This window comes from Leuresthes tenuis, unplaced genomic scaffold (genome assembly GCF_036924035.1).
Source record: "Leuresthes tenuis unplaced genomic scaffold, fLeuTen1.0.hap1 SCAF_5, whole genome shotgun sequence".
Classification (NCBI taxonomy): domain Eukaryota; kingdom Metazoa; phylum Chordata; class Actinopteri; order Atheriniformes; family Atherinopsidae; genus Leuresthes; species Leuresthes tenuis.
In genome coordinates this window covers 15,734,816-15,753,329 of record NW_027325359.1, presented here as the reverse complement: position 1 = coordinate 15,753,329, position 18,514 = coordinate 15,734,816, and the positions used below count along the sequence as shown (strand labels likewise).

At 43.1% G+C, this 18,514-nt stretch overlaps 1 protein-coding gene across 1 annotated transcript in view; it reads right to left on the bottom strand.

Annotated features, from left to right (window-relative positions):
* Positions 1 to 2,322: 2,322 nt before the first annotated feature.
* The window catches only part of ankrd26 (ankyrin repeat domain containing 26), a 29,588-nt gene continuing 13,396 nt past the window's right edge, over positions 2,323 to 18,514 (bottom strand). The window contains exons 23-44 of the mRNA XM_072386266.1: positions 18,234 to 18,409; positions 17,661 to 17,876; positions 17,082 to 17,112; positions 16,836 to 16,977; positions 16,491 to 16,704; positions 16,164 to 16,347; positions 15,803 to 15,949; positions 14,275 to 14,737; positions 13,536 to 14,041; positions 13,243 to 13,395; positions 12,853 to 13,028; positions 12,449 to 12,542; positions 12,257 to 12,298; positions 11,766 to 11,843; positions 11,405 to 11,539; positions 11,198 to 11,310; positions 9,588 to 9,735; positions 9,140 to 9,430; positions 4,938 to 5,173; positions 4,579 to 4,822; positions 3,318 to 3,363; positions 2,323 to 3,211 (exon numbers count right to left, since the gene is read on the bottom strand). Of these exons, the coding sequence (XP_072242367.1) occupies positions 3,081 to 3,211; positions 3,318 to 3,363; positions 4,579 to 4,822; positions 4,938 to 5,173; positions 9,140 to 9,430; positions 9,588 to 9,735; positions 11,198 to 11,310; positions 11,405 to 11,539; positions 11,766 to 11,843; positions 12,257 to 12,298; positions 12,449 to 12,542; positions 12,853 to 13,028; positions 13,243 to 13,395; positions 13,536 to 14,041; positions 14,275 to 14,737; positions 15,803 to 15,949; positions 16,164 to 16,347; positions 16,491 to 16,704; positions 16,836 to 16,977; positions 17,082 to 17,112; positions 17,661 to 17,876; positions 18,234 to 18,409 (3,966 nt within the window). The 3' untranslated portion in view covers positions 2,323 to 3,080. The remainder of the gene's footprint in view (positions 3,212 to 3,317; positions 3,364 to 4,578; positions 4,823 to 4,937; positions 5,174 to 9,139; positions 9,431 to 9,587; positions 9,736 to 11,197; positions 11,311 to 11,404; positions 11,540 to 11,765; positions 11,844 to 12,256; positions 12,299 to 12,448; positions 12,543 to 12,852; positions 13,029 to 13,242; positions 13,396 to 13,535; positions 14,042 to 14,274; positions 14,738 to 15,802; positions 15,950 to 16,163; positions 16,348 to 16,490; positions 16,705 to 16,835; positions 16,978 to 17,081; positions 17,113 to 17,660; positions 17,877 to 18,233; positions 18,410 to 18,514) is intronic.

The window sequence follows — 18,514 nt, the reverse complement described above, 5'->3', positions numbered from 1 at the left end:
GATCAGTGCTGAAAGGTATGTACAGGTTTTAGAGTGACATACCTTCATACGACGCCGTTTTCAGAGAAGGCCTTGCATATTTCAGCAAGACAATATCAAACTAGACTTTGCGTCTGTTACAACAGCCTGGCTTCACAGTAGAAGGGTCCATGTGGTGTTCTGACAGCCCTGCAGTCCAGAGCTTTCACCAACAGATCAGCTAGAATCCTACAACAGACAAGAATGGGACAACATTCTTCTCCTAAAGGAGAACTAACCTCACTAAAGTACACATCGATTTTGAAGCTTCATTCGACATTTGCTGCACATGACCACCGCTCACCTGTCCTCCACTTGTTATCGCCTCAGTCTTTAGCGTCACGCTTTTGTTTCGAGTAACAAAGTTTGATTTGCACACAGGATCGTTGTGTTGACAACCTCACGGTGCGTCAGAGGCTTGATGTTTCAAACCAACGCCTTTGTTTTCCTGAACAGTCGTCGGACAGGTAGTCTGAGACAACAGGACTGGGCATCACAGATAGAAGGTGACCCAGGGAGGAGCAGATTTCTTTAAACGAAAAAAAAAAAACCCACAACAAGTCTTTCAACACGCCTTTATTCAGAGTCGTCTGTTTGTATTCTCGCCTGCTTCCAAGGCTTCATGACAATGCTTGTAACCTCCTCAATCAAAACAAAGTTTACGAGTGGTGTGTGAAGTGGCGTCGATTGAAAAAGAGGGGAAATAATAACACCTAATAGTCAATCTGTCAGATGTGCCCATCTGCTAAAGGAAAGGAAACCAAAATAAATGTAACCAGATTTGAATATCTAACATTCAAGGCTGACGCACAGAGGACGGATCAAAGGCAGCAGAGACACTCCAGGGGGGGGGGGGGGGGGGGGGCAATCATAAACACATTGTCTCATTTTAATAAGTGAGGGAAACGGTTTCTAAACCAGTGCATACCATCACGTTTCATGTGACTGGGAGCGCGTGAGGAGGGGGGAGCGGTGGAGAACATCAAAACGTAGCTAATGAGGGCTGGGGTTAAAAAAGCAGAAAGTATCGATGGCAAGCCGCGTCTGTATTTTTAATGTGAGAAACGGAGAATCTCAAAGAGGCGGCTGCAGCTTTAAAGCACGAGAGGTCAGCTCTGAATACGCACGCCACTCAACTGAATCTGATAAACCGCGCGCTCACCAGTCCTCTCCCGCCTGTGTTCACTGTAAAAGCACGAAGATCTAAACCTTCAGTTACTGTAAATGAGAAGTCGGAGTAGTTCCCCGAACGTATTCTATAGCCTCATCTTAAAGGCACAATAAGTAACAGCTACCATCAAATCGCCGTCTTACATCGTTTAAGACAGCAAAGTAGCACCAGCACACAGGTCCATTTGTGAGAATGCTCCGGAGCAGGCAGTCCAAAGGGACTTGACTGCAAAGTTCACACATTCTCGTTGTGCTGGTATCGTTTATCTTTTGCCATTTTGATTTGGTTTTACTTCTTTGTATTGTTTTTGAAAGCATTCGACAGAAGCCAGATGTTTCAAGTGAAGGGAAAAGAAAGGTGATCTGAACTGTCTTTTGTTGTAAAAAAAAAAAAAAGTTCAACTGTTTCAGCGCCTTTTTTCTTTTTCTTACTCTGAAACATTTGAACAACACAATTTCGCCAGGTGGAGAATCATTCCTAGAGCTTTTCTACATACTTTTTTTAAGAGTACTGATACGCTTTAACTGGGCCTACCGATCTTCTATGTATCTTTAACCTTTGTCTTCTGATGACTGAATGTTTATGTGAGTCAATCAACACGTTTTCTTTTATTTGACTGATTGAATTCTTTCTGGAAAAACTTGGCTAAGGTTGTGAGTTTAAACTATCTTTTCAAAGTGCAACAACACTAAAAAATCTATTTAATAGAGAAGATACCGAATGGGATCCTTTTTATTGTCGCTGCGGAACATTTTGCAACATTTGACAGCGAGACGCCGTCGGTTCACCTGTAACTTTCCTTTCTACCCATTTTATAGAAGGAAAAGAAAATGTAAGGAGCTTGGATTTACCTGATTTTTTTCCCCTCTCTTACGTTTTCTTAAGAGTTTATGTGCATTTATTTTGTGTTCAATGTGGACGTTTAACACAAACAACACTCTTAAGTACAGCTTACTGCAGATGTGTAAAATGCATCCAGCATGATGTCTCTCACAGATCTGCCGACTTGTGATTGGATGCCTATGCAGTCCCACTGGGAGAAAAAGAAGATAAAAGATCCCTCTCTCTGTTCCGACAGGTTCAGATGTCACCAGTACAGAATGATGAGCAACAATGACTCCTCTCGTAAAGCATTAGATTAAGTGGTTTAATATAGATGCAAATTGATACGATTTTAATTACATTTTACATAAAAACAATATAATCAGAATACAAACTTTCACGCTGTTGGAGTGAATGGGATCTCATTATATCGTAGTCAGTCTCATTTTGTTACAGTATTTAAGGAATAATGAAAAACAAACACACATTTTCGTGGCCCTTTACGTCAAGCCCACCGAAAGCTGAAATGACACTCGTACAAATGTGGTCACCCTGTTTTCTTTCGCCGGAGAACGGCTCCAGCTCGTCCTTATTCAAGTATATCTTGTTCATGAAGTAAACGAATAAATAAAATACCGAGGATGACACAATACTACAAGTAAGACTAAGACAGATAATTGCACCATCTGATGGCAAGTAACGAATGCGGTATCTTGGCAAAAGTAAGGATAAATACAAATACTTAGAAATACAAATTTAGCAACACCGACATTCACAAATAAAAGTCAAAATCACAACATAATCCAGAAAAATCAAATACTTTTGAGGTTGTTTCTAATTGTACCCATCCAATACATACATAAATATATGTATTCATATGTGTATATATATGTGTGTGTGTGTGTGTGTCACCCTTTGCTCCTGAGTGGATAAGTGCAATGTGCATTATATATGCTTTTTACATGAAAGAGGACACAAAAAGATGTACAAAGTATGATTCTTGGTGTTGGCTTTAAAGTTTTAATGGCTGAATTCCAACCTTTTGAAGGCAAGCAGCTGTAACGTGTCGTCAGATCCTATTGTTCTTCTTCAGTACCTCCAAATACTGCTGCGTTGCCCTGCTCAGAGGGTCCAGCTCCACTCTCGAAGCGGAGCCCACGGGGGACATACGGGCCGAGGCAGCATCCAGCTCCGCTGTGGCTGAGGAAGCAAAAGAAACACCACGGTTACCGTCTGCATGCAGCCACTGCGTCGCGCTCCAACACGAGCAGGACGGGTGCCACGCTCCCAGCTTCAGAGGACTCACCGTTGCTTAATTCCTTTGATATGTTCCTATCCAACTCGCTCTGCATCTAGGAGGGGGGAAAAAAAAGAGGAAAAGCGGTTTTAATATACGATCTTACAAGCAGGGAAAACAATAGCGTCTTCAAAGTGAGGATATGCACATTCAAGGTGAGAGACTGAAATGAAATTTCAACAACACCACCACCACTATGGAAAACACTAAAATGGAGAAACACTTTGACACGAAACACAGCAGCTCACGGCAAACATGCAAGCTCTGTCTTAGTGTGAAGCTGTGCGTTGTTCTGCAGGCTGCCTTTTTTAAAATCGCACCACAGGCATTATGTGTCATTCTAGTGGTGAGCGTGTGACTCGGGTTTGATTCCTGGATGGATAACAGGCATCACGGTCAAAATGAAGTCACGTGAAGTCAATTCAAATGCTCTTTAGGGAGTAAATAAATTCATCTTATATACTGTATCAGTGCAAATAGATGTGAAGAAAATAAGTCAAAGCTACAGTTAAACTATTATCATATAATTACTGCATTCAAAATGTCATTTGTTGTGGTTTGGTGCTTGGACTTTTAGGGACTATTTCACCAGAAAATGTCTACATGATTCTTAATCATTGTAAGTTTTTAAAATCAATTATTATGTAGTTGCAGATAACTCATTTGACAGTGGAAGGTCACACTTTTTGTTCGATAACTTGAAATTCGACAATTGTGCACATTTCTCGATGAAAGCTCAGTGGATTTAAACTGACTTTTCATCGTATGAACCCTGAACATCAGAGCCATAAATGTCGACCCAGTAGTAAGATAAAGGACAGCGGCAGCCAGTCAGACACTGAACTAAACACACCTACACACCTGGTTATGAGTCTGGCTGAAGAGAGGAGAGGTGAGAGACAGACTTTTGAGCTAGAAGCTAAAAGAGTGAGAAATACAAGACAGGTTAGAAGTAAAGTACTAATATGAAGACTAGAGACACACAAAGTGCAGGAGGAAGAAACAAAAAGAAAAAAGGGAGAAGAAATCATTTACTTCTGTGGGCGTTCTAGTTTGTTTTTCCACTGTCTGAAGTACTTGATGCAGAAACAGTGAACTAACTTGTGTATAAAAAGCAATGGTTTTCAACAGAACTCCACCAGTTACACAGTACCGACACAGAAAACACGATGCAAATGGCTTAACAAAAAAAGAATGTAATCCACATAAAGAATAATAATTAGTCATCTCCGTAACTGAATGAGCAAACGTGGGATTAAACACAGCAAACCTTGGCCAGATAGTCCTCCACCCTGCTGTTCTGCCCCTCAGTCACAGGGCTGATGAGGGAAAGCCCCAGGCCAAAACTCCTGTTTAGGGGTCCGAGTGAGGCCCCGTAATTTGCCGGCGAACCCAAAGTGCCCAGGTCCAGCGAGGGCCCAACAAGGCTCCCGTTTGCAATGTTGCTGGTGATAAGTGACCTGCTGCGCTCGCTTAGCAACTTTGAATTGGCTTCCCCGAGCCGACTGTTGGCCCTGTGGATGGAATATAGCAGATTACCACCATATGTCAGATCACCCTTCTGTTTAAAAGAACTCATTATTCCCAAACAATCCACTTTTAAAGAGTTGAGGTTCAGCTCGTTCTAACCTCTCCAGTTTAGCAGACAGGGACTTGCGGAGGTGAAGCTCCTCTGTGTAGAGTTGCCGGTATCGCTCCAGCTCTGTGCGCGTGGAGTCTCTTTGGTTAAGGCTGTCCTGCTGGGTGGTGCGGGACCGGCCCAATTCTCCCTCCAGCTCCCGAATCTTCTGCTCCAGCTGCGAGCGCAGGTTAGCCTCGTTGGCAGCTTTAATCTGATCTAGTGCTTCTTGGGAGGCTGCCTGCGACTGAGCGAAACATACAGTCATTAGAGTTTAGAGTTTAGAGACGTTACGGTGAGCGCAGGCACATAATCGAGCAAGTTTCTGGGAGAAGCTAGCAAAAGCAAGGTGGAGCGGCAAGTTGGTGTGTTTTCCTCTGGTTGCTAAAATGACAGATGAGACATGTTTATGACTGTGACAGCATGAAGATGCAGGAGGATTCCATTTATGTGGAGACACTGCAGTATCAAACATACCAGAGAGGACACGGGCCTGCAGTCTTCTTTTTTTTTTTTTTTTTTAGAGAGTAATTTCACAAATTTGTCCCATAAACAGTTTGGTCTGCCACTAAACAAATTACAACATGTGGCGCTGTTCCCACCATTTACCTGAGAGAGACTACGAGTACAAGTCCATTTTCTGTCTCTATGACAGGACTGAAAGCCGCTGGGACTCCACTGCCCCAGTGTGGCTGAACCTCAGGAGAATGGTCAGCCAAAACTAACCCGTTCATGTCAAGACCAAAGACAAATTAAATAAGAAGGGCTGCTATTTCTCACTCACCGAGCACCAGAATCATAGATTTTTCTACAAAGCAGGAATCAGCCACTTGTATTCTTCACTTCTAGCGACACGCTGACTGAGCACTAACCCTAACCCCAACCCTAACCTAACAGAATAACATTGACTTCAGGGCAAGCTACTTTTTTATCACCTAATCACCAAAACATTGGACACTGGACTAAAGCCTGGATTTGATCAACCAAGGGGCCCCCCACAAGTGAGAACGTATGGTGATAAACAGCTGAAACGTTCACTGATCTTGTGGTACACCACTGATGAATCAGTCCTGAAATTGTGTAAAGAAACTAGCTTAGCTACCTTCATAGTGTGGAAATACATTTGGCATCTCCAGACTAACAGCGCTAGTAACCTTAAACCCAGGACCACAACATAGATGAACAAAACTATGAAGAGGGAGACATCGCTTACAGAGCTATTGGGTTTGTATAAGTCCATAATGCTTTTAATGTTACTTTTGCTCTGTTCTACATCTTTGATGGTACAGGAGGGTGCTAGGAGGACAAGAAGAACTTCAAAGCACGGGTTGTCTACAGTATAATGTGAATGAAGACTATATTTGACTGAATAAAGAAAATAAAAAATGAGTTGGAAATGGAAGAATTAAGTGTAATAAAACCACTCTGCGACTGGGAACACTAGTGGATCAACTGTGTCATTACAACATACACCAGCAAGAATCTGAACAGGGACTTACACAGCTTTCTTTCTTTCTACAGGGTATACAGCTGCTGTATACCCTGTAGTCTTACATATTACTTTTGGCCTCAGCTACTGTTGGACATTTCTAACACTCGGCTACCACCCGTTTCAAGAGTAAACTCCTGAGACCTATACTTTTGAACATTCATATATCACTTTCATGAGTTTTTGGAATTTTGAAGCGACAATATAAAAACTAGCAGACTGTTACAGATAATTACATACTCACAGTCTTACGCAAGTCAGTTAAAACACTTAACCACCACCTTCACGAGTAACAGCTAATAATAAACACATATTTACAACATATTGACCTAACTGAACCGCTATTTTCTCTTTTTGCACCATTCTGCAGGACATTTCCAGGCTTCACAACGGTTAGCTTTTATCAGAATTGAAGGATGGTGTATTGGATCAGGGTTCTAGCACTAAGCTCTCAGAATAATCTTCTTAACTCTGCTAGTATGTTGAATGCGATCCACAACTATATTTCAGGGTAATCTCAGTTCAAATGTTTCACTATTATAAGGGGATCAGGACTTTTTACACCAGTGGGCTAACTGAGTCATTACACTGGCAGATATTAGTTAATATTATTAAGAGACATTATGATATACTATTCTCCAATTTCCCTCAATGGGGAATGAAGAAAGCATTTTTCTATTCTGTTAAGAATTGGAGCCGTTACTTTCATGGTCATTAAATCACCCGGTTTATCTAGTACGAACTGTATTAATCATTAATAGAGTTAGAGCCCTGCACAAATCACACGGGGTTAGCACTTAGATACCAGGAAAATGCGTTTACTCGTTACAACACAGCAACCATTGCAGGGGACTTTCTGACCTATGGGGACATGACGGTCCCGGGTGTCACACAGCCACATAGTTTGGTGGCCGTTCATGAAGTTGTGTTTCATAATATTATTCTCTATTTTCTACAAATGGGGATTATACCCTATTATCAGCACTGTACTATTCCCTCATTTGCTCCGCAGGGGGTTATAATCTTCCTAGACGGAATGAACTTCCACTGATGTCATTATTTAAGCAGGTTCATTTTGGGCCACTTTGCTAATACCAAGGTCTCTGAACAACCTGATTATCTCGCTTAATTCCTAGAATACACTCCTTGATTACCGCCTAGTGTAATTTCAGTATGGATAATTGACCTTTACAAGATCACTAGGACTTTTTACACTAGTGGATCAACCGAGTTATTACACGTGAGATTAGTGAAAAGCCAAACATGGCTTTATGCGAACTCACAGCCCAACTGTTCTTGGATAACTAGACTCTAATTTGACAATTGGATAAGCCGGGTTATGGTATTTCTGAATAATGTCTGCAAAGTGTCTATGAATGCATTACTTCATCCCAAACAGGAACACCATGCCCTCTTCCCTTATCCTTCACTTCCCATAGTGCCTAAACTTAAGGTCACAGGACCATAGCCCCAACCATAAGTCCCCCTCCATGCAAAAATTAGAGAAATCAATTTTGTTCAGTTTTAATAACTTTTCCCAAATTAATATATTTTTACCCCAAATTGAACCACCTACTCCTCATCTGTATGCCTTTCCCTTCCATTTACCCTTACCCTAAGGTCACAGGATCATAGCCCTAACCTTAAGTCCCTCCCCCTTGCTCCACCACAGGAAAATTGATTTTCACAATTCCAACAATTTTCCCTACAGTTAACTTTTTTGCCCTAAATTTGACCATCTGCTCGCCATTTTTATGCCCTCCCCTTCCATTTACCCTTACCCCAAGGTCACAGGACCATGCCCTAACACCTAAGTCTCCCAGAAACATTTCTTATACAGTTCCTACCTCATTTCTTTCCAACATCTGTCTCCTTCTCAAATCCCCCCCCCCCCTTTCCTATCGGACCCGCAGCACACCACACTTCAAAAACATAGCCCACCCTTCTCTCCTTCTTCCCCCCTCCTCCTAGCAGCACATAACATACACGCATAAGGACCCTGGGTCTATTGCACCCACATTTCAACACAACTCAAATTGGACGGAGTTTCCCACGGCCTCCTGAGTTACTCCAAGACCATGCCACTACACGCAGCAATTCCCAGCCAGATCACGAGTTGTAGCGTGGTCTCTACACCAAACTCCATGGTAACCAACTGGTTGCGTAGGAGGGAGACCAATGAGTAAAAACTCTTCAAACCTAACCCGGGGTCTGGCAAAGTGATGCAGATGGAAGTCTTTCCCTGGGAGAGACAGCGCTCTCACACAGAACAGTGACTCCTCTCTCCACAACTCTCAAATTTGACCTGAAAAAAATAGCTGAGTTTGCCTCAAAGGTTATTATGAAGATTCACGCTATTTAAGCCATCTGTCAGAGACACACCATGACTTATGGGAGGGCATGTTTTCTCCCGATTTGCAACTCTCTTCAACGATCTCTTCAGAATGAATGAGATCTGCACAGTAAGCCCATAGTTCTGCCGCTCAGTGAGTGCGAGTTCTCAGTCCTGATCACTTTTTTTTCACTGCCGCTTGTTCTTGTTGAAATTAAGGTAGCAGAGGGACTTTTGCAGTTTTGAAAGAGACTTTGAGGAAAAACTGACATGTGGCTGAGATGTGGGTGGAGCTTACCAGCCTATTCATTGATCTCTTTCCATTTTCAGGAAAAAAAAAAAAAAAAAAAGAGTTGTTAGATGATCCGTTTTTTCTCTCTATTCTTTTTTACCTGGAGGAAGAGGTTGACCTGCTCCAGTTTATGTTGTATCTCTTGCCGGGCTCTCTCCTCTGCCTCGCGGCGGTACTGCTCCACCTGACTTTGCTCCACCTGAGCGGTCTCCATTCGACGTCTCAGGTCCAGTACCTCCTCCTCCAACTGCCTCTTGCTCCTTTCCAGCTGATCATTACTACGGCTCAAGCTCTTCAGAGAGGCCAACTGATCCTTAAGCTCCCCGTTCAGTTTTTCTAGCTGGCTGCGACGAGATGTTTCCACCTCCAGCTGCCCCTGCAGATCATCCACCTAAAGACAGAGGAAATGTTTAAAAACGCTGAGGCAGGATATTGCATGTGAGGGACTGAATGGGGAAAGTTTAGAATGTGGTTGAATGTACCATTACAAGTAATCCTTTAAGTAGCGGTTTAAATCCAAGCAATTTTGCCGCATTATATTGACAAACCTTGTCTTTTATTCTTCCAAAGGCACCCTCGGCCTGATGGTGTCTGCCCTGTTCTATCCGAAGACTGTTCAGAGGAGATCCAAACTCTGCTCCACTAGCATCTTGATCCCGCAGTTTCTTCTTTGCAGTCTTCAGTAAAGTGCGCAGCCTTCAACACAAATCAACAAAAGTTCACTTCACACACAAAAAGCAAATATCCTAAATAAACTAAACTAAAAGGAATGAATGTAGACAAACCAGAACCATTATTGCAAACAGCAAAAGCTGCATTAAAATATATGGTGCATAAACCACTGTTAGTTTTATGTAGACTACAGTGCAAAAGGCTTGAACTAAGCCTCATTTCTTTATGTTTTGCTGAAAAGAGCCAGACTTATGATGTTATTACATGGTCTTGAGCAATAACCCTTCAGGCTTTCTGAACATGTTTCAAGGTTTTTCTTTGGACATTGGCTGTTTTTTCACTTATTTCAAACATCAGTCCTTGTTTGTTTGTTTGTGAGGTCACTTAACGCTGACATGTGACTCATCCAAGCACAAACAAGCCTCTAAATCAAAGGATGAACCAGTTTTGTGCCAACACCCGAAAGACAATTTAGCAAAGAACCAATTTCAAAATTGTATCTTTAGACAAATCGTTACTAGCAGCTTTGTAAAGACACATGATTTGTTCCCATAACTTTAGTCGCTGTGAAAAATCCCAAAGCATTTTTGCACCAACAGGGCGATTTCCAAAGAGCTATTAGCTGAAAACCTTCTCAGAATGGTGTGCAGTGTCCTTAAAAAATTGAGGAAACTAGAGAAGTGGAGGACAAAAGAAGTTGCATCCCCCCCAAAAAATGAAAGTGATGTCCCTAAGAAATGAAAAAAAAGGACCCGAGATATGCATCTGGATTTTCTGTTGATCCATCTACTGTTCACTGAAGCCATTCTTAAGGAAGGGAAACAGGGAGAAAAGGCTGAGGTATGACAAATAAGTGGACAGAAAATCAGCAGCAACAGGTCTCATGGAGACAGGAATCCTCCCCAGAGTCCAGACTCTGTGTGTGGGATCATCTTGACAGAGAACGGAACAAAGGGCAGCCAAAGAAGAGCTTTGGGATGTCCTTCAAGAATCCTGGAGAACTATTCCCAAGGACTACTTAAAGAAATGACAAGAACCTTTGTCTAAGAGGGTTTAAGCTGTGTTGAAGTTGAAGGCTGTGTCTTCCAAAGGTCTTTCGAGCTTATTAGAATTGTAAAAACTATATTTTTCTTTATCTTAATTACAGTATAATTACGGTAATTTATATGGAAATGATGGGTGGCTCAAGACTTTTGCACTGTACTGTCATTCCTAACAACATAAGGGGAATCAAACCAGGCACAAGAATAAGAATATACATATATAAATACATATAAATAAATAATTATAAATACACAAACACCCAGAGATACATTCTAAATACATAGTTGTGTTGGGAATTTATAGAAGCACAACCTTTACAAAGGATACAGACACTGGAGTGCCAAGGTCATATAAACCAGGAAAGACTGTTCTACTGGATCTTAGGTGTGTCTATGTAGTAGGGGGCACTGCCACAGGTCACAGGGGGGAGTTTAGGAGTCACCTGTACATTTCTTTTTGAAGCTCTGTGTTTCTCTTCATCTCTTGATCAAGACGAGTGTCGACAGCCCTCTTCTGCTCTGTGGTTTTCTTGGCTTTCTTCTTTTCAATCTCCATCTGGAACACATGGCAGCAAACTTTTGAGACCCAAATCATCAGGACAATGCAAATCCTAAGAGTGGCCCGCGTGGGAGGGAAACGCCATGATCACCTGGGTGCTCAGTTCCCCCTTTTCCTTCTCCAGCTCCGCCAATCGCAGTCCCATCTTCGAGCGGCTCTTCAGCTCCTCCTCCCACAGGGCCTGAGAGTCCTGGGCTGTATGAGACAGCACGCTTTGTTTCTGGACCTGCAAAGAGGATGAAAAACGCAGAAGGTCAACAATCGAATAAATAATCAAGAGAACAACTTTTGAAAAGAATCATTTTTGAGTGTTTTTCTCCTTGTCTGTTTAATCTCATCTCTGATTCATTTTGCTTTGTTTGGGGATAAATCAAAAAAGAAAAAAGACTAGAGCAAGGAGATGGAAATAATCTGATCATTTCATTGTGAGGAAAACAACACAGGCCACCAACCTCTCTATTAAGTTGCTCTTCCAAAGTCATCTTACTGCTTTGGAGATTTGTTACCAAGTCCTCCAAACGTCCACGGACCTACAGAAAGATGAAAAGATTTGTGAATAAACAAATAATACAGTTTTTGTTTAGTTTTGGTTGCTGCTGTTAAATTTCCCAATTGTGATTTTTAAAAAAAAGAAAAAAAGCATATTAAAAGGAAGTGACATGCATCACAGAGCTCCAGACACTAAGACAAGAATGAAAGGAAGACACCACGGGCAAAGAGAAAGAAGATTAAGGGAGAAAAAAGACATATTTCCATCACCAAGAGAAACCTAAACCAACACAAAGATATTTCTTCCTCCGTATGTTTCATCTAGTAGGTGGTGCTAAAAGACCACAAAGCCGAGATGCAACTCACCCCACCAAGAGCATCATTTTATTATTCTTTCTATTCATATCAATGAATTCAAAAAAGAATAACCCCCACACAGAGAAGCTAAACCTACGTCCACAATACTAACCCCTCCTCCAGGTGAGCAGTCAGTTAGCTGGAAAAAGATCGAATAGCTTAAAACATGTTAACCACTTTCATTATATAGAGTCACTTATTCGAGTCGGGATATTGCTCAGCTGTAAAAAGGTAGATCACTGAGAACCAGTGGGATCCAGTAAGTGAGTTAGGGTTTTTTAGTACTCACTGTGGCAGCTTCCTGAGCCCCTTTCTGAAGAGCATCAATTTTGTTAGACTGCTGCTTTGCAGCAGCTTCCAGTCTGGCATTTTCAATCTCCAGCCTAACGAGACAGCACATTTACACTCAGCATCACAGACGATCGCACCGTGTTGACATCAAAACATAACCAGGCTCATGGCTGAAAGTGTTTTCGCTAAAGAATAGTGAACGTGGGATTATTTTACTCGGAAAAAATGTGCTTGTCCCACAAAGGTTGACGTGATTCTTTTTACTGGACTTTTGTGTGTATGCAGTATCTAATCACTTTGAATTGTTTTGTACATGAAATGTGCCATACAAATAAATTAATACAACATCCTTTGAGTAATTTGACACTCATTTGTGTGAGGACAGCACGTGTTTGCGCATACTTTTGCACAGCTTCCTCCAGCTGTTTGATGGTGATATCGGAAGCTGCAGAGGCAGACAGCGCCTCCTGGAGTTTCTGAGCAGTGGCGGACAGTTCTTTTTCCCTGTCATCCAAACTGCTCTTCAGACTGTTGATACGTCTCTCCGCCTGCATATATTCATCTTCGCTCTCCTCAAGCTACGTGACACAGACAGAACATCAAGCTCAGCCAAGCTAATGACAACACAAGTCATCTCTGCTTATGACCAACATTTTCTATTACCTACTGATTTTTAACTAATTCAATCTCAGCAAACCTTAAGGTTTTCATTACTTGCTAATCTTTTACATCTAATCTCAGAGGAGTGATGAGATTATGCTGCCACAAGGTGTCACTGTGTCCTGCCATTACCTTTCCTTTGAGCCTGTCCAAGTCTTTGAGGAGCCGAGCCTTCTCTTCCTCCAGCTCATTACGATAGCGTGTGTTGACCTCCAGGGAAGCTTCGCTCATTGACAGCTTCTTGAGAGAGTCAGCGAGCTCCTGCTGCAGCTGTCTCAGGCCAGTCTGTGCAGATAAAGCAAGAGAAGGCAGGGGCTGCTTAGATATAAATGGAGATCCTTAGGTGGCCTGAGGAATGAAGTCTAAAATTGGGTGTGGTGAAAGAAGTTGGGTAATCTGCTTACCCTGGACAGTTCTAATCTTACCTCTCTTTCATTCTTCTCTTCCTCCAACTTGTAGATCTGGTCACGGAGGTCAGCAGCCTTATTGGCAAGCTCCTTATTTCTCTCCTCAACGAGCTGATTCCTTTCCTCACAGTCGGAGCGCAGCTTGGACAGAATGTCACTGAAGCGCTCTTGTGCATCCGTTACAGCACGCTCCTTTGCAACACCTTTGTTTTGGGCCTCTTCTAACTGTTGCCGTAGTAACATGGCCTCGCTCTGGGCTTGGGCTAGCCGTTCTTGCGTCGCTTCTTGGCGAGCTCCGGCGCGGCTGCCCAACTCCCTCTCGGCCTGCAGAGCGCCTTCTAGCTCCTTAGCGCGTGCGGCACCCTGGTCCCGCTCCCGCTGGAGGACGTCGAGCAGCAGGCCCTTTTCGGTGAGCTGCAGCGTGACCCGATGAACTTCATTCTCCAGGCTATTTGCACGAGCTTCTGCCTTGGCCAGCTTCTGGGACAGGCTGCTGACTGCCTCTCGTTGACTGGCTGCTTCACCTTTAGGAAGAAACGGTCTAAGTTAGGCCAAAAAAAGATGATTAGACAAAGAAATGCCCCAAAAACCAGAAGGTTTCCTTGAACTGGACAGCTGCTGCAGCCCACAGCAGGAAGCAGCACAGGGGACACTTAATCTGTCTCATGGTTAAGAATGATACAGGCTCTGTGTTTTACATGTTGAGATCTTAAAATCTTAAGCTTGGAGCTGTCTTGGCATTACTTCTGTAACTAACCAGTAAGTCTGTCTTTGAGACGCTGGTGGTCTTCCTTCTCCCGGAGCAGAGTTTTCTCTGTCTCAGAGTGAGCTGCCAGGCGAAGCTCCGCCTCCTTTACGGCTCCAGCCAGTCGGCTGCGAGTCGAATCAACCTCTGCCTCTAGTGCATCACGAGTCTGACGCTCGTTTTCCAGCCGATTTGTTGTTATTGCCAGCTCAGACTTCAGGGTGGTCAGCTGGTTATTGCAGCTGAAGACAGTTTGGGTCACGGCTTCGTTGCTGAGTTTGAGATCTCGTCGAACATCTTCGAGCTGTTCCTTAAGGGCCTCGTTCTCCTCCAGAAGGTGGCTCTCTCTGAGACTGCTGTTCGCCTGTGACCGTTCAAGGTCTGTCCTCAGCATGGTCAGCTGCTCCTGTAAGGCAGAGGTCTGCTGAAGAAGCTCCCTCTCCCTGTCGCTGGCCTCAGTGAGCTGAGACAAAGCCTACGAGCGTCAGGAAATACCAAGTTAACGTAGCCTGGAGTGTACAGGTGTTCTCTCTTATGCATTATTAGTTCCCAGAATTTAAAAACAATCATCCTTCAACAGCATTTAACTTTTTTGATGGTTCCTTAAACTTTAAAAAAAATAAAAAAATCTTAAGAACAAGACAGGAAAACAACAAAATCAACAAAAACAAAGGGACAGTAACACACATGAATAAACATTTGAAATTCGTCAATATCACAGAATCGGTGGGAAACAGCAACACTCAGCTGCTGTTTGAAAAGCACAGCTTCTTGTAAGGCAGGTGACACAAGCCCATTATTCAGGTCATCACAGCATTTTGTGCTGTGATGACCGATGCGTCACATCGCCCAGACGGCCTCAGGTACATCATTAAATTACATGGCCAAAAAAAAGCTGACTGACATACCACCATAGAGACACAGCTCGCCTAACTTAGGAAAGAAGAAGAAGCACGTAGCAGTACAGTAGAGCTTATGTGTGCACTGAGCCAGCATTTTGAGTGCATGTGTGCACATCTGTTCCAGTACTTTAATAAATATGGAACTACACTGCTGTCTCTAAGGTAACCAGAACAAACAAAAAAAAACACTGTTATGTGCCCGACAACATCAGTTAACGGCTACCAACAACAACAAGCCTCACAGTAACAGATCAGATATGTGATATTTGATTTACTACAAGGTTGATATTTATTTGCTCAGTTAGATGTGGCACCAGTTCTGTGCTTAGAAACACCAACCATGTGGGCACTAACTGGTGGTATCCATCAGACTGTAACTGGTATTACGCAAAAGCACTACTTAAGCGATTATATGCACGTTTCTTGCAAAGTTGTTAATGATTTGTCAGATTTTGAGATTTCCATCAACCTGAAAATCTAAACTTGTGGATGAAAGCCCGACTACTGACTCGCTGTTCGAGTCATGTTTTTACTAACTTCCATGTTGAAATATCAGTGGTCGGTGCAGCGAAACTACATGGCCGAAACGGCAAGCGATTGGCTGCCCCATTAATCGGTCGACCACTTGTTGGAATTACCTCGTTGCTTTTGCTCATGCTTCTTTTGTTCTCCTCCTCCATCTCCTGCTGCTTTCGGAGATGGCTGCTGAGCAGATTTTCCTGCAGAGTCCGCGCACTGCGCTCCTGAGCCAGCAGTCTCTGGGTCTCACCGTGGTCCTCTTCAAGCTGGGTGTTAAAACATATAACCCGGAAAATGATTAATCCCATACGGACAAAACTCAATCACTTAAAAAAAAAAAACTCATTTGTGGAAATACATATGGCAAATGACCACAACGGGACATAAAAGCTCCATTTACATTAAAACAGTCTGTTTATGTAGAAAAAAAAGAGAAGAAGAAAAGAACTGCACACATTAGACGGGTAAATGAAAATGTACTTGTTTCATGTTGCTGATCAGCGTTCTCATCTCCAGCTCCAGGTTTCTGAGTGTGAGCTCCACCTTCTGTCTCTCCTGAACCTCCACCTGATGCTGCTCCTCCGTCTTCCTCAGCTTATCTCTGGTAGTGTCGTACATCATGTTGGCATTGCGACGATTCTCCTGCTCCTGTTTCAGCTGAAACCTACGCCGAACAAAAAGCAGAAATTACAGGTCGTCAAACCAAAAACACATTGAAAAAGGAAAATCTACAAAACAAGCAAGCACAGAAAACATTCCGCGCAGAAAATTGAATGTAAAAGATGAGGCTACGGGCGGTTGGCTCACTTGAGGTTTGTGACTTCTGTCTGTAGCTCCAACTGGTTGCGCTCCAACACAGACTTAATGTCTTTGACTTCCTCCAGCGAGGACTTGAACTCCACCCTCTCTATTTCCAACTGGCTCACCTTGTCTGCCAGGTAACCGTGGCGACTTCTCGCCTTTTGGATGGAGCGCTCGTATTCATGGAAAATGTTCTGCAGCTTTGCGATGCTTGTCGAGTCTGTGGGATAAAACACGTTAGTCTGTAACAAAGTCTTTCACGCCCCACTGTGTCAAGAAAATGTAAGATTTTAGTTTAAAACAAACAAAGAAAAAAAAAACCCTATGTATCTGAAAAAGCTGAATCAGCACCCAAAGTAGCTGAATCCAGCTTCTGAATGAGGAGGGATGCGTGACGGTAGCCTGAAGTGGGTGAGTCCATGTCATCTGTGGCTGTGTCCGACGACTGAGTGAGTTCATCGAAATCTTCTGCCATGTCCATTTCTTCAGAGTTCTGAGCACGGAAACAAAATGTGACCTTAGCAATTTCCACTTTCCTATTTTGGTATTCAAACTTCCCTCCAGTCCACCCAGAAGCTGACAAAGTTTGTGCTTTACCTTCCTTTTCTGTCGTCCGCTCGTTGACATCCTGAGCAGAGCAAACGGGGGGGAAGGGAAATAAATTACTTGAGAGGCTGGTGTTCATGTTTATGAGCTTTAACGACACAGAAGAGCTGTTGGAAGCGTAATGGTATAATGCAGTATACGATTCAAGTTCTGGAAACCCCGTGGTTAGCCATGCAACTCCCTTAGTGGGGAAAGAATTTAAATAAAGCATCCTGATTATCGCCCACCACCAATATTGTTGAGTTTTGATCAGACTGAACGCACCGTGTATTTCTGCCTTAGTTTGCTCAAGCAAAATTGAACTGCTGTAGTGTTTTAGAGGTTTGTGTTCATAGATGCCGCTTATTAAAAAAACATGATCCCAGAACGTATCGATGACTTCGTTCTTTTTTTCCTCCGTTACTCAAGTTTTTACTCAAACTTGCCGACATCCTTGTTTCCCGCAGAAAGACCCAATGAGCCGACCTCGCTGTGCTATCTATGTAATACACCTTGCGTTCAGACTAATAACATCTTAGGGGTTAGTAAAAGAGAGATAAGTGGCACAAAAGTGGCATACTGCATATATACCTTCCTTCATCGTCCGACACGTCACTTAAAGAGCTATCGTCAAACACAGAGAGAGGATCTCCGTTAACATGTGTGTTGGTCTGAGGGGCTCTGCTGCACCGGGCCCCTCCGACCAGCTCCTGCTGTAAGGTCTCTTCTACAGCTTGCTTCTCTTGTTTCTTGCTATTGCAGCTCCGCCGGACTGGGAGATGCAATTGCACTGGAGCCATGCCGGTGCTATGGAGAGCAATAAACCTGATAGTCAATGAGCTGCGACGTCTACAAGTTGGGGGGGGGGCGTTCAGAGGTTCAGAGAGACCTTGTTAAAGTTCAATAAAAGGACGTTTAGAAAGGGTTCTGTCTGCTGAATGTGAGGAAAAAAAAATACAACCACAGAGAGAGTCTTATGAAATGCTTTAGAGGCCCAGAAATAATTAGTGTGTACAGTAATATCTAAATATAGGATGATTCAGTGGGAACTTTTTTTTACAAATCGCATTTTTATTTTGTTTTTATTTCCGCCGCCCGTAAAAATAAATAAATAAATAAAGCCTAAAAATGCACAAAAGCTCCAAAAAGTAAAACAATGTTTACCTTTTGGCGGCAACAGGCTGCTGGTCTTGATGAATTGCTCCAGCTTGACTTGACAGGCGGCCTGAAGCAGTCTCGGGTTTCTCAGAAACAACTTCCTCCAGTGTTGTCCCACAACTGTCCCGGGGAGCACTTGATTTTTGAACCTCCGCGACAGGCTTTGCGGTTTCTTTGCCGACCTGAAAAGAGAAAAAAGTATTTGACCTGCGACTCACCCAGCTGAGAGAGGCTGTGACCAGCTTTTTAAGATGCATTTTGGAGCAGGCACTTGCACACTCATACAT